The sequence below is a fragment of the Micropterus salmoides genome, unplaced genomic scaffold (genome assembly GCF_014851395.1).
Source record: "Micropterus salmoides isolate LMB-PRFRI ecotype aquatic unplaced genomic scaffold, ASM1485139v1 Ms_hic_scaffold_1, whole genome shotgun sequence".
NCBI lineage: Eukaryota > Metazoa > Chordata > Actinopteri > Centrarchiformes > Centrarchidae > Micropterus > Micropterus salmoides.
Window position 1 is genome coordinate 65,807,866 of NW_024040040.1, and position 15,231 is coordinate 65,823,096.

The 15,231-nt window shown below is 39.2% G+C and overlaps 1 protein-coding gene across 1 annotated transcript; it reads right to left on the reverse strand.

Moving 5' to 3' along the window:
* Positions 1-4,458: 4,458 nt before the first annotated feature.
* atpv0e2 (ATPase H+ transporting V0 subunit e2) lies at positions 4,459-12,805 on the reverse strand. Its single transcript, XM_038713191.1, has 4 exons — positions 12,587-12,805; positions 11,497-11,544; positions 8,800-8,898; positions 4,459-7,640 (listed from the first exon to the last, which is right to left on the reverse strand). Exons 1-3 carry the CDS (start codon positions 12,688-12,690, stop codon positions 8,805-8,807), a joined length of 246 nt encoding a protein of 81 aa, XP_038569119.1. The 5' UTR covers positions 12,691-12,805; the 3' UTR covers positions 4,459-7,640; positions 8,800-8,804.
* Between the last annotated feature and the right edge of the window lie 2,426 nt (positions 12,806-15,231).

Below are 15,231 nucleotides of genomic sequence, written 5' to 3' on the forward strand. Positions count from 1 at the left end.
AGAGATTATCGCATCGGACTTCTGATAGGGAGGTTTCAAAATAAAGGTCGCTCTGGGGAATACGGCGCAAAATTTGAATTGTACATCGGTATTGTTATTGGTTTACTACAATATTACCAATAGGCCTACCATTTTTTAGTAGACTGTTTTAAATGAGTGCTTTTGGAAATGGGATAAATAACTTAATTAAGTTTTGTGAGGTCTACAGCAATTTAGAAGACACAAAACACTACAGTGAATTTAATAATAATATTAGAAGAATATTCCAGTCAGATATTAATCTATGATAGGTTGTCGCCAGACTGTTCCTACGCTTGTCTTTTTACTGATAATTTAACTGTGATATAGCCTTGCCTGTTTTCCAAAAGCATTTTAGTATAGTACTTAGCCAACACTTACAAATTAATCTTGAAACCATCTATAAAAATAAAAAAAAACACATTTTTAAATTTCACATAAATCTAGTGGACCTGTCCAGGGTGTATCCCGCCTTTCACCTGATGTCAGCTGGGATTGACTCCAGCCCCCCGCGACCCTGTAGGCCTACTCAGGATAAGCGGTTGACGATGGATGGATAAATCTAGTGATGGATGTTTGTTAATAGGCTAGGTATCAACTTGAAAACAAAAGAGCAGAATATGAGTAATCCTGTAGAAAGTTTGATAAGAATCTGCCTATCAACACCAGTGTTTAAATACTGAGCAGTTCTGCTAAAGGTATTGCTATTGAATGAGCTTTGTTTTATGGAAGCTGATTTGTGTGGCTGAAATAGAGATTGAAAAAGAACGAACAAAACCTTATTTTACATTTAACTCTGCTAAACCATGACATAAAAACTTAGCTCAACCATAAAGCTGATATAACCTACCCTGCGTTGCTCTTATTATGAAATGCACACTACCTCGTTTCCGGCTGCATACTAGTGGACTGTTGATAGCTTGACTCTTGTTGAAGCCAGTGAAAACGGATATGGTTTGTATCTACGACACGGCGTCGTCAGAGGGGCGGGGTCGCACGACCCGTGTTTAAGGACACTGGGGAGGACTGGGGCTGTGAACCCGCTGACCCCAGCAGGCTCCCGGGCTGCTTCAGAGCAGATCTCCGCTGGAACCGCTTCACCTTCTTAAACAGAGGAGCAGACCCCCTCCACAGCAGGTTTACTACAACTTAACAGCCACCGTAAAACTCCTCTTAACCTCTGTAAACTCACCGTGGATCCCGGTGCTCAGCGTTTTACTTTCAGATGAATAAAAGTGAACATACCCTTATAAGGTATTAGAAACACCACAAACTACAGCTGACAAAATGATCAAACAGTTGAATCGACACCTCTCTAAAACAGTTTCAACAAAAATGTAATATAACATTATGGAGGATGTTTTTTTTATTGCTGGGCTGCTGTAAACTGACAAATTAGCAAATGAGTTTAAGTTTAAGAATGAGAAAGGCAGAATTCTAATATATATTTGTTAATAATAATAATAATAATAATAATAATAGGCCTATATAGGGTACATTTATTAGAGCACACGCAATATCAGCTCATCAGCCTAAAAATCCCATCTGCCAGGCTCTACTTTACAGTATGGCCTGTATTTAAATGAAGAGATTGAAATATGCATCAACAACCTTGCAGTGGCTCCCTTGTGATGAAAGGAAACAACCTTCTACAGCACCGCAAGTGTTATTTAGGCCAGCGCATATACATCTGCTTGCATAAAGATTGTTAATGCTTTTGGAGAAAAGTAGGTTGTCATGGGACATCCACATTTTATGAATATTACAGAGGATAAGCTGTGGGGTGTTTGTGTTTATCTGTGTCTGTCAGTTAAATCCTATATGTGTGTGCCTGTAGGCTGTGTGTGTGTGTGTGTGTGTGTGTGTGTGTGTGTGTGCGCACGGCCTTAAATAATGTGTATTAATTCAGCTTCATCTGTTTAAACAGAGATGTAGGCCACTGCTTGAATATATAATACTTAAAGCACAATACCGCCATTTTTGGTGTGTGGGCTCTCAAGGAAGAGCTGAAACAAATCACTCTGTTGATCAGTCACAAATACAGCTGCTGCTTTTTCAATATCAAGATTGTATGAGCTGTTTACTCATTAATCAGCATCCATTATGACACTGCAGTGCTGCACCACCGCTCATTGATCTACAACTGTGAATTATTGATGATTGTTTGTGCTTTTAGGTAGTAAAGAAATAAGTTTTATTTTACATAACATAACCATAATTCAGCACAACAATTTGTGCTGACCCTGCAGAAACATTACTGCTACATTTTCCCCAACAGTAAATATAAATAATTGCAGGCATGATTCAACATGTTATTGATTTTTTGTTTATGAACTTTAATAAAGCATTGCTGCCTGTGGGTTCACACTGATGTCGGTGGAAGATTAAAGTTGAGGTCATCCGTTTAGCCAACATTTAAGTTAAGTTATTAAGTTCTTTAATGGAATAATGTTTGAAATATGAACTCATCGGAGAAAAAGGGATTCTCAGTGACCTATTGAAATAAGAAATATATAGAGAAATAAAGAAATAAAGAGAAATAAAGTCGACAATGTGGAGTGTAAACTAATAAAAACTGAGTTTGCTCTGATGGAATGAAGATGATTTTGATTAAAGTCATAACCAGGCACATAAAAATAAACTAAAGGTGGCCTAAAATGTCTTTTTCGTTCAAAGACGGGAGGTCTGCTCAGCAGCCTTTCGCTTACAGTCTATGAACTGCATGGGGTATATTTCCAGGTAAACCAATGTGCTGATTAAAACTGTCCAGAACCAACTGTTACAGATATACTGTATGGACACCCATATTTACAGCTCATTCAGCACCACACACAGAACTCAGAAGTCAAGCAAAGTAAATTTGGTGCTTTTTTCTTCAAACACATTCTTTTAATAAAAAGTTACAGAAATGGTTAGACACAACCCTGTTCCAAAGTTGGAAAGGTTTTGGTTAAGCAATGTTTTCTTTCCTAGAAATGGAGAAGGCATGATCCACCTAACTGTGCTTACCCTGATATTCATACCCTGACCCTAACCAATCTCACTCCTCTTGCTGACCTTTGCCGACTTGATGGTTTTGTCTAACGTGAGCTGCAGGTGACTGTAGGGCCGGGGTATAAAAACTACCGTGAGCTGAGATCACATTAAGTCAAACGCACCTAATAACTTGCAGCTGCAGCTGCAGTTGGCACCAGTGTCAAAATGGCAGAAGCTGTTACCTTCTTTGCCTATAGATGGTGCACATAAGCATGTCTACCTCTGTAGGATTGAATTGTTGCTGTTACTTTACTTTGCCTGTAGGTTTTGCAGGTTGGACTGGAAATGGTCCATAACTGCAGCTTTGCAAGTGGATAACATTGCCTGGGCCTGGTTTCAGGTGCTTCACATCAATGGAACTGCGTGTCCTTGTCAAATAAAAGTCTACAGTATAAACCTGCAATGGAATTCTAATTGCAATTTTGCAATAAGAACAGTGTCATTGCACTTCTTCATTAAATGTACCAGTTTCAGTGAAATCCTTGATATATGGAGTAAATTCTGTTATAAGCATTTTTGACCTTGATAGAATTCTTAACGAAACACAGAATCCTTGTTTTGGTTTGTCATGAAAACAGTAAATTGATTAATATTGGCTCAAATGATCAGCTGAAGTCCAGCAGCACCGGTATCAGTTTCAGCCTTTAAAAGTAAATCATCTTATTTGTAAACAGGCAAATGCACCTTACCTTTTAGTCTTTCGCTTTGAATTTGAGGGAATATCTTCCTATAGTTCACTCATGAATTTGACAGAGAAGTATTTGAGTGGTCAAACATTCAATTGACCCTCGTGCAGATGCATATTTTGCCGAAGGCCCTTCCTGCAAAATGCCTGCCCCTGATAGAAGAATGAAATGAGTACGTGGGAATCATGCGGCCGTGCCTTCCTGTGTCATTGTGGGAATTTTGTGTGAGGGACTCAACCTTGTCCTTGATTACCAGGGTAACTTGAACAAAATGCCTCAGTCCTTCATCAGGGGCCCCTCCCTCTCACAGGCAGTGCAACAACATCGGCAGAGATGCAACAGGAAGGTCGACATGCATCAGCTTTATTTTTCTCTTATGCACAAACACACACACAGGACTCTTCGGTGGCAAATAACCTCAAAGAAACCACATTTTTGGAATTAAGTGAGGTGTGTGCGTGTTTGTGCCCATGTGTATTTGTTATTGTATGGTTCTGAGATAGGATTAAGTTTATATAAAGGTTATGTTTAGTTATTTGTGACGCACGGAGTCATGCAGAGAATTTAGATCCTCTCTAAAGGCTTAGCAGTCAGTTGTAGTGTTTCCATCGAAACCGCAGCATTTGGGTGTGTACGGTGTTTATCCCTGTGTGTTCATCAATCAATCAAAACATACATTCCAGCTTGCTCACGAAGAATGTTAATGTCAACAGAGAAGAAAGGTTTTATGAGACATATTTTTTTATTGGGTGTTTCACATACAATGCCACTCACATAGAAGCATTTACATCACACTAATACAGGGTCACATATAGGATCTCATCTCCACCAACAATCAGGTCTGTGAATTAGTCAATTTTTGTAACCATGGTGACTCTTCACTCACACAAAAAAAATCTATCTCTATCTCCATCTATGTTGCCAGGAATATTTAACAGATAAACAGCAGCCATTATTAAAAGAACTCAACAAATTCGTATGAAAAGGAAACCTAAGAATTGAACATTTTTAAGGTCAGTCCACACCAGCATGTTTGAAGAGGTTTATGGAAACTGTGGAGGGGTAACTACTTTAGTTTAGTTAGTTTGGCCGGATCTATTTGTTGTCAGATGATTCACCGACACTGAAAATGTGACTCCGTCCTTCTTGCAAGCTAACTGTAGCACGCTTCATTATGAGTGGGATTGGGAATGTCATCCAAACCAACTACGGAAACAAAATCCAAAACACAGGGGTTTATGGGTACATCGGATAGTCAGCAGTCAATGGTTGGAACGCCTGAAGTGAGAGCAAACCACAGTCTGGACCCATGCTCACATTCAGCTTTTTCTTCATGCGCTTTCAACTGGTATGAACAACAGAGACCTTAACACAACACGGAGCTTAAGTTAAGGTGTGAGATTTGTTTTGAGTCTCTGCCAGCACTTGGCAGGTTGAAAGGTGACCAAAAACTCAGTCCAATAACTGAACTATTTGTGTATCCACGTGACTTTGGTTTACAAACTCTGGTCCACTTGAAATAGCACAAAGTGAAACTAAATACTAGTATTCTGGCACGGAAAGCCTTCCTTTGTTGTGTGTGATCAGGTGTGATCACACTCTATTTGATGTGGGTCCCCACTGGTGCAAGTTAATGTGTATCCACATTTAGATGCGCGCCACCACCACAACTACTGAAGAGGGCTGGAGGAAAAGATACAACGTAATTTGGTCTTTCTAAAAAGTAGCTGTATATTGATTTTGATTCTTTTTGGCTGAAGCAAAGTGGTTTTAGAGAGGAGGGCGGGGAGGAGCAGTGTTAAGGAAGGAGGGAGGGAGGGGTTCTCAGGGTAGATGTAGTTGTGGTAATGGCTGGCAGCTCAAACTCTTAAAGCATCAGGAGGAGGTGGCGTCATCCCGGCATCTTATTCAAAACAAATGTTAAAATAAAACTTGAAATAAGCAACCTTGGTATCTTAATATTTCAGAAACAATATATATGCTGTTATGCCGATGTACCAAAGAACAAACACAGACATAAACTACATTTCTGACCCTTTATGTTCTGCTATGAAGCACTTCACCATACTGTTTCTCTGCCTGTTGACTGATCTGAGCTAGCTAGTACTGAGAATGGCGTATCAGCGCTAATGTTTGACTGGCCATCGGCGGTTGACCTGCTGCAGCTGACTATTCTGCACTGACAGAGGAGACCACAGTCAACAGAAATAACTTTGACCTCTTGACCTCTGGTGACCTACTTTTCCAACTTGCTCCATTCACACGCATGTGTACAAATTCCCCACACACACTCTGTAGCATACAGGTTAGTATAGTTAGTAGAGTACAGTTAGCACATACCGTACGTGTTCACAACAATTAATTACAATGGTTAGTCTTGTCCCCCGCGACCCTGTACGCAGGATAAGCGGTTGACGATGGATAGTTGGATGGATGGATTAGTCGTGTTCTTATGAACATTGAACATTAATAGTATTTTAAAGATTTTCATTATTTCCTGCAACTTTATTTCTACAGTAAATCCTTACTTTCTAGCAGCAGAAAATTCATTATGCAGCTGGATAAATTACAAACTAGGGGTGATTGTGATCTGATATACGGTTTGCTTTTCAGTAAATATCCATCAACAGCCAGTCAGAAGCATCCATCCCTCATGTGATGGTAGTTTCTAAAACATTACAGCTGTCTGGACAACATGCAACAGAATAACACTTTGTTTTGTTAAATTTACTTCTTTCATTGCTTTGTTTTGGGGCATATAAATATGCATTATATCCATTTAAAAGCAACTATTTTTTCTGCTACTGAAAAGATATGAGGGGTCACTCTGCCTTAATGAGCTCCTAACCACAGAAGAATTAATTAGCTTTAAGTTTAAATTAGGAAATTGGTCGAACTGCCCCTTCAAAGGCTGATTCTCAGGGAAAATTATTTTTTTTCTTCTGGGGAATTAAATTAGTTAGATAGTACATATCACCAGATCTATCCGCAGCTACCAGCAGCTTCAATCCAAAAACATGTCTCTACAGTACGAGCTACAGTACATCTGTACACAAGCAGGCGGGAATGGGCAGGGTTTCATCAAAAGGGGTCGAGTGGAGCGGGACTGAATTGAGCGATGTGATCACCATGGCAACGAGGACCTCCGCGGTGTAGAGCATGAGGGGAATGTGGGAGGGAGTTTCATGGTGAAGTGGTCTAAAGTGGAGGGAATCGCTCTTCACTTTTATGGTTTTGGGAGATTCTGATGGCTGTGGACCAAGCACTCACAGTAATGAACTCTTCACACACACTCACACACACACCATTACATCACAGATAATAACAGTTATATAACAAGACTGTGTGGACACTGAGGTAATTACAACGCGCTTACATCAGCACCCGCAGGCTAAATAAATACACTTAGAAATTCATGTTCCCTGATGGCAGCTTCACAAAACCAAAAAAAGTAAACAAACACAAAATAAACTAAAGTATCTAAGGATTGCACATCTCAGAGATGGAAGATTAACAGATGATGTAATGGTTTCACTGGAAATCATTCTCATCAGTAACAGACACAAGAAACACTCAATGCTTTCCTTATTTTTGATTTGTTCACGAATCTTGCTCTTAACTAAGTCACAGCTTGCGTGCATTGTATTGGGATAACAAGAAGAGTTTAAGTGTATCATCCTTGTATTGAATCCCACAACATGTGTCTACATAAACTCTAAATCTTAAATTCCAGGTAGTGTGCATAATTGTAAATATTTCCAAAGGCTGCAAAGAAAACTGATGCTGACTTTTCAGTAGTTGTCTCATCAATTTTGCAGATTCTAGGAATGTTTAATGGTTAAGAGTTACGTTGAAATTAAGTCCAGATAGGAATGATGAGATGCAAGCCGTCACACAACCCTGGAACAGAGAGAAAAACAGAGTGATTTCAGCACAAACCGAAATATATTACATTTCTTTACTTGCAATCAGTAGTATTGACTGTGAGGGTCAAAGCATGATGTGAAATAGCTCAATAATTTAAAGAACTGCTCGGTCCGAAGTGGCTCAGAGCAAACGTGTCTTTGAAAAGTCATGATGAAATGTCTTGTTCCTTCTTTTTGGCATTTCACCCAGCTCATTTTCTTTTCATAGAGTTGATAAATATTCACAGATGAATGCCACTCCTGTCACTGTAGGCAGTTATGTGGCACGGGCTTTTCTTGCCACTGCCTTCTGAGAGAGAAGAACTGAGTGGTTTAAAATTTGCAAACATGCAAGTATAGTACACAGCCTGAAGGATCAAAAACGGCTGGTACAAAGAAGCCAGCAGAAAAGAAGATATACAAAAATATAATGTTTCGCATCTTCTTTCAGATCACTGTATCTCTTCTCACAATTTACTCTACTTTTGGTCATTTCTTGTTGCCTTTTGAATTCTTGTTGACACACATTTATCATACACATGGTGAAATGTGCCAAAAGGTCTACATGACAGATTCATATGTGGTATTCCTAGCAAAATGTGTTTCTTAATTCATCACAATTTATTGTATTTGACTGGTTTTGATTCAATTATATTGCATTCAAATTTCTAGCGTAGGTGATTTGTAAGGAAATGGGGTTTATCTTTGTTAAGTATAATTAAATAAATAAAAAGAGCCATAATGAGAAAAAGCAGTATGAAGATATATATTGTGCCAATGGGTTTTTAAAATGTTCACAGTGAACTTGTGAGTTTGAATCAAACTCAGTGCTTTTACACAGACTTAAACTCAGTCGTGGTCATTTTTACAAAGAACTGGGTTGTTAGCTTTTATTTTGGAAAGCCATGTTCTATGTGTGGATGCAGTTAATGATCTGGGATACTGCAGTGACTGTTGAGCTATTACTTTATGATACTACTTACAGTACTGTAATCAATCTTTATATGTTTGAAAGTTTACCAGATGTTTTGGTTTTCATTTGCTATCTGTAGTAATAGTGATAATGGCTGGACATGGCATTCAGGTAAAACCTCCAGTGAGTTTAGATTTGGATCTATAGGTTGTAGCTTTAAGTGTTCTTCTGACAGACTTACCATGTTTACTCCCAGAAGTAGCGCAGATACCATATAGTTTCATTCTTCAGCTGAGGGCCGAACAGAGGGTTGGTCTGGGCCAAAATGGCTATCAACCAGCTGAGAGAGAGAAAAAGAGGCAGGGAGGTATTATCAAAACACACAGGCACAATCTAGAACTGATCTCTGCATTTACAGGCTGGGTCTTGTTGCTGTACTTCTGGGCAATATACCAATAGATCATATTACTGTAATCACCACCATTACTGTAAAGATACCAAGCAAGAGCAAACCACAGGAATAGGCTTTGCAACAAGTTTAAAGAGGCAAAGGACACAAGAGACTCTACCATCTTTCAAACAAATGCAACTTTAACCAACTCCTCAAGCTCTTATTTAGATGTCTAACTGTAAGAATAATACTGTGAACATTATTTTATCCACCTATGAATCCACCATGATTTTCCATTGCCTTTCAAAGCTACTAATGTGTTCACCCTGCAGGCTGACCTGGTTACCACCACTGTGAATTCACACACAATGAGACATCATGCAGATGGTTTAAATGCAGCAGCTTTGCAGCCTTGAGAAGCTGTTTTAAGGTCTGTAGTTATTTGGCCCCGCTGAACTCAGTTGTTAAATAGCTTCCAGCACTAATGTCTGCAGTCTCCACAATAATGGTGGTAAAGTGAATACAATGCTCCTACAACGTTTCTGTATTTGAATTAGCAAAAATTCAAAAATGGCTGTAAGCTTCTTCACTGTTTACCGGACTTTATGTCAGGCAGGCTGTTGGCCACCTGTTACAGAGCTCAGCTAGGGTGAATCTACATAAGGACCCTTTGATCACCTGTGCCATGTGCTTGTCAGGCAAAGAGTACTATTGAGTCTGTCTGTGCCATTAGCCATGATAAATTATATTTTGTGTTGAGTTGTTTGTGCTGCAAAGTACATTCACCTGTTTTTTTACATTATTCACTCAAGTTTAGCACAACTAGTATTTGTAGTTTGATTTAAGCTAGTAGCTGGCAGCAACTGACAAGGCTAGCTTGATGTGATTATGTTACTTGGCATCTTCAATGCTGGTTTATGGTAGGGTATTTTTGTTGCCTGTTGCAGTTGAGCTAAATGCTAATGCTACATAGGCTACTAATGGACGACGGCTACACTGTGGGTTTTTGACCTAATGAATTTAATTACAGGTGTGTTTTTTGTTTTGTAATCATTTTGTTATATTTCAACTTCACGGCTCTGTGACTTTTTGTAAACATTTGGTTTTTTGTAGAAACACAAACTCTTGAACAGACAACTTTCTGGGATTAATAAAGTTTGAGTGGTAGATAAGGTTAGCTTATTTGCAGTAAATATCACATTTCAAATGTCTTATCAGACAATATGAAGAAACACTACAACACATAAAGTATTAAAAATGTGTGTGTGTGTATATATATAAAAATAATGACATCTTACGTGTATTATATTTTATTAGTAAAACATTTTGATCGTATAAAACTGACACAGCTAGAACAAGAAGAGCCGATACACAGGACTTAAACAATACAGAGCTAAGAAGTAGCAGTTGAAGGTATTTAATTAGGTATGCTACAGAACATAAAAACATGGTCTTGAAGCTATAACGTAAGTGATCCATATTATCCATTTCTCAACTATCAGTTCTGCATTTTTTAATGATCCCTAAAATTACATATATTCTGTACAATAAATCAATCTGTTCTTCAACATCATTTTCCTTCCAACTCATCCAGGTATGTCATTTTCTAAATCTAATCTACCATCTACAATCTGTGGTTTGTTAGTGAGGCGATAGTCACTAGCTGAAGGAGCTGCGGTTCCCTCTAGTGGTGGAATTATAATCCTGCGTGCACATGCTACTTTTCCTAGCCCTCCATTTCTTTATCACTTCATCTGCATGATCATGGCCCCAAAAACGTCACTAACGCAGATCTTTTTCAGTTTCAAACTGCCAAATATTAAAGGTGACAGACCTCAGTGTTATGACAAGCTCAGTGTTTAAGAGTGAAAATACCTTTGTATCTTCTGGTTCTCCGTAAATCTATTTATTTATCTTGGCCTCTACTGTCCAGAGCTGTCACTTTCTCTTGCAGGTTGTTTTGGTACAGTAGTAGCAGTAAAGCTGCCGATACTCATCTCTTGTTCTATGCTGATAGCCTGGCCTAGAGCTTGTATGACTGTGGTGGTCTCAGTAAGCCTCTGAATAATGTCTTGTTTCAGTTCACTGGTTAAAGTCATGTCTTCTGTAAGATCCATTTGGTAGCAGTTTCCAAGGTCTCCGTTTCACGTTGCGTAGGTTATGAAATGCTCATTTCTCTGCTTTCTTAAAGCCTTGTTGTTCTTCCCTTATTTCTATCATGCACAGTTACAGGCATATGATTGTAAAATATTCAAGTGAGGGACACTTTTTCTTTTTTAATTGACTGAAGTAGTTTGTAACTATTGTATGCTTCCCATGATACACCAGCAGCCTCAACAGAAGCCATTTAATTTGAAAGCACTAGCAATACCAAACTGCTTTTACTTTAATACTACACTTCACTGCACATTCATAAAGGTTAGCGGAAACATTTTAATGTTTTACTGTTTTATTATGCACGTGTAATCTGAGCACCAGGTCAATACATCAGTCACATCAACATGCAAAATGACAGCAGCTTCAAAGCAAAGAAGAGTTTATACTTACAATAAGTAACAGCAGACCGCTGTGAGGATGAGACTGGTGACAATCACACTGTCAAAGAAAACAGAGGGAGTTACATTAATGCAGCTCTGTCCACTCACTATAAACACAGGGACTGGGAGTTTGTCCAATATTAATGTTAATGTCCATGTAACAATAACATTGATGATATTTAAGCAATAAGTGCTCAGTTATTAGGACTAAATGGATAAAGTAGATCAACACGAAACAGATTTTTGTTCTAAAACATTTAGGTCAGTAGGATGTAAACAGCTACTTTACCTTGTCGATTGTGAACACTTTAATAAATAGTGCTGTGATAATTATTGTTGTATTAGTTTAGTCTCTATCCCACACCTAATTTAAAGTAGCAATGCATGGAATGGATGAATGGTCTCTCTTTAATATCTCCGGTTGTATTGTGCTGTTGCAATGTTAAAGAAATATCACGTTTTAAACTGTTGCGTGAATGAGGTACCTTGATTTCTCAGGTGTTTTCTGTAAATAGTTTCTGGATCTTTAAATACCTATCAATGTCCCAATATTCAATTGTGCATACTGTGAGATATTCTATACACATTTCCCACAACTATCTTTAGTAAAAGGTTTTTTCCCCCCTGATAAAATACTAAACTAATTCAATTTTATTTGCAGTCTGATTGCACGGAATGTGAACCACTGTAACTTAAAGGCTTCAGCATGCCGTTTCCCAGAACAAGACTTGTTTTAACATTAAAACCTAACACTATCTAATAGCCTATCTTCAAATAATTCACCCAAATGAGCTTTGCATGCTTATCTGTTATTGAATTCACCCTTTAACCTTATTGCCGTGTAGTGATGGATGGATGGTAGAAATGGATTTTGGGATGGACGCAAGATGACGCGCAGGGCCTCATCACATCAACAGGAGCACGCTCATGTAGGCTATTTGTGCAGATACGATGCAGCTGAGCACGGAGTACATATTGACTTTGAATGATAAAAAATAGCCTTATAGCTGAATATGAATGTTATTGTATAAAATTTAAAAGAAACGCTACATAATCGCCGTAAATTGCAGCCAATTAACGGCAGCTCGATTAGTACCTACCCCCGGTTGGGTCCTTTGGGCACTAAAAATGGAGCCACGACCCCCACAAGCGCCCATAGCGTGGTGAAGCAGATCATCGGCAGGGCGAGAGAGTGAGACACCATGGCTTCAGTCCGCAGAAAAACGCAGATATGGAAGAATTAATCCCGATTTGTCCCCTTACAAATAAGGCGCATCAATGGCTGCTGAGCCAGCCCGTAGCTTCCGCAATGTCCTCGCCCAATTAAGCCAACTCGACATATGATTGGTCCAGATTCAGGAGACAGCGATTTCTGATTGGTTCAGCCGACTGTCTATCCGTATTACAGTGAGAGGGATTGGACGGATGCGTGTGCCAGCCAGCAGATTGCAGGAAAATGTCTTTTTTTTTTTTTTAATCTCCATCTTCATCCCAATAATGTTGATCCATTAGCCTGTCTGTGATTTTATTTCCTGAGCAGACACAGAAATCAATACAATAAAACTACTGAAAGCCTGTTGACTTTCAGCAGTAAATACATTGACCCATGTTCTGAAATCTACAAACAACTCAAACTTGTTGTGAATTTTGTCATGATTGTATGTAGCATTTTAATATATTGTGTTTCTGTATGGCTGCTACCTTGGCCAGGCCTCTCTTGTAAAAGAGATTTTTGATCTCAATGAGACTTCCTGGTAAATAAAAGGTAAAATAGAATAAATAGTTTTTGAGGAATTCATGGAAGCCTTTGTCAGGATGTACTGAGAATCCTGTCTTGATATATTTTATATGCTGTTGATGTCACTCCCACCTGCATCTGACAGCAACTATTCTGCATTTCTATACTGATAGCACAATGACAACTGCAAAACAGACTACTATACCTCCACTGGAGCATTTAGTACAGTGAAGTTAATAGTGCATTTGCTGCATTTTAAAACATTAAACATTAAAGAGATCTATGGCATTAAAATGGTCTCACTTGTGGCAAAATTAAGTCTTATAGATGCATTATATTTGAAATCTGACATGTGCTGAAACCCAGGAGTGCATAATGTGCAACTTAATATTACACAGGTGTCACAAGCCAACTCTTAGCCCGTGACAAAAAGGAGGTGAGGCACAACAGGTTTGCAAGCCAATGGTATGATTTATTATAAAAGTAAAAGAAGGATCAAATTATCACCAATAATATGTGGTGTGGCAAAGTATGACTATCAGTTGTGTCAGCAGTGAATGGATGAGTTAGATGTGTATGTGTGTGTTGTCAGGATTAACCAAAGAAGAAACACAAGACAAACCTGGTAGGACGTCAGCCTAGGTGGAGAGAGACAAAAGACTGATCAGTCCTGGCTAAATAAGGTCTGAAGGTAGAGCTGCACGGGTGATTGCCCAGCCCAATCGCACTCCCTGCCTGCAGCCTCCTGCAGGAGAAGGAAGCAGTAAGGGGAAGGATCCGTAACACAGGTTTAGTTAATTTTACATCTAAAACTACACTGAACACAGATGCATTCACCATATAGCTGTTGATTTTCCAGTGCACCAGTTGTTTAACTTGCACTAAACTAGATTATGCTGTTGTCTGGAAAGAACAAGATGTGCAGGTACCAGGTTTGCATACTCCATCATCCCCACACATACACAGCACCTCCTGATATAGTCTGGGTGTAATGATATGAAAGTATGTAAATTTATTTGGAGTCTTGTGTTCTCTGGGGTTGTTACATATTTATAGGATAAAAAGAAAAACGGGGCCACACAAATAAAACAAAACTGCAACACTTTATCAAAATATAGCCTAATAGGAGTATTCGAATGTGAATAACATCACTTGTGAAGGTGGCCTCTATGTGGAACCTCCTCACTTTACAGTGACAGGGGGTACAGTATTACCACCCAGTGGACAAAAGTGCAGTCTGTTCCTAATTCCCGGTGCAGTTTCCTGCAATTCATGTTGGTCTTACTAAACCCATACATATTCATTCCAGATCAGAGACCACTGCTCTCCAGTAAGTTGTTAAGTAGGTCATCTTGCCAGGAAATACCAGATGGCTTACAGGCTGCTGTTCTCAGGATATTTCTCCGTTCTTGGCTAGACTGGTAGATTTGTCCCTTATGAGAAAATGGAGACAAAGTTCTTAAACAGTTATGTCAAGTTTAAGCAGTTTGGATTTCTATTTGTTGTTGTGTGCTTGCTTGTAGACACATTAGCATGTTTGCATTTGGCTGTAATGGGAATTCCAAACACATTGCATGTAACCCTGGAATCAGGGAGACTCATGTGTGATGTGGCACTTCAGCGGGTTTCGAGCAGGAACATGGGGCCAGTAGGTGGGCTGCAACCACTGATCCTGCAGGCTCTATAGCTCTAGAGGCAGAAACACCTGCAGACATGAGGAGAGTCCAGAAAGCACAAAACTACGGGAGAAGAAGAAGTCGAGTTTGTTACATACTTTAATTAGAAAAGAATTTATACAGAGGGAGAGGAGGAGCTAAGTGCATCATGGGAGTCTCCCCACAGTCTAGGCCTATAACAGGATGGGGACAGGGATGGTTCAGGGCTCACCTGACCCTAACTATAAGCTTTATCAAAGAGGAAAGTCTTAAGCCTACTCTTATGTGGAGGTGGTGTTTGGCGCCCACAGCAAAGTGGGACCTGATTCAACAGGAGAGTAGCTTGACAGCT

Excerpts from the sequence above, each read along its gene's own strand:
- atpv0e2 (XM_038713191.1), bottom strand. The coding sequence starts at position 12,690 with ATGGTGTCTCACTCTCTCGCCCTGCCGATGATCTGCTTCACCACGCTA. Across the intron at positions 11,545-12,586 it reads CCCAAAGGACCCAACCGGGG|TGTGATTGTCACCAGTCTCA; the intron begins GTAGGTACTAAT and ends TTTCTTTGACAG. Across the intron at positions 8,899-11,496 it reads GCGGTCTGCTGTTACTTATT|CTGGTTGATAGCCATTTTGG; the intron begins GTAAGTATAAAC and ends TCTCTCTCTCAG.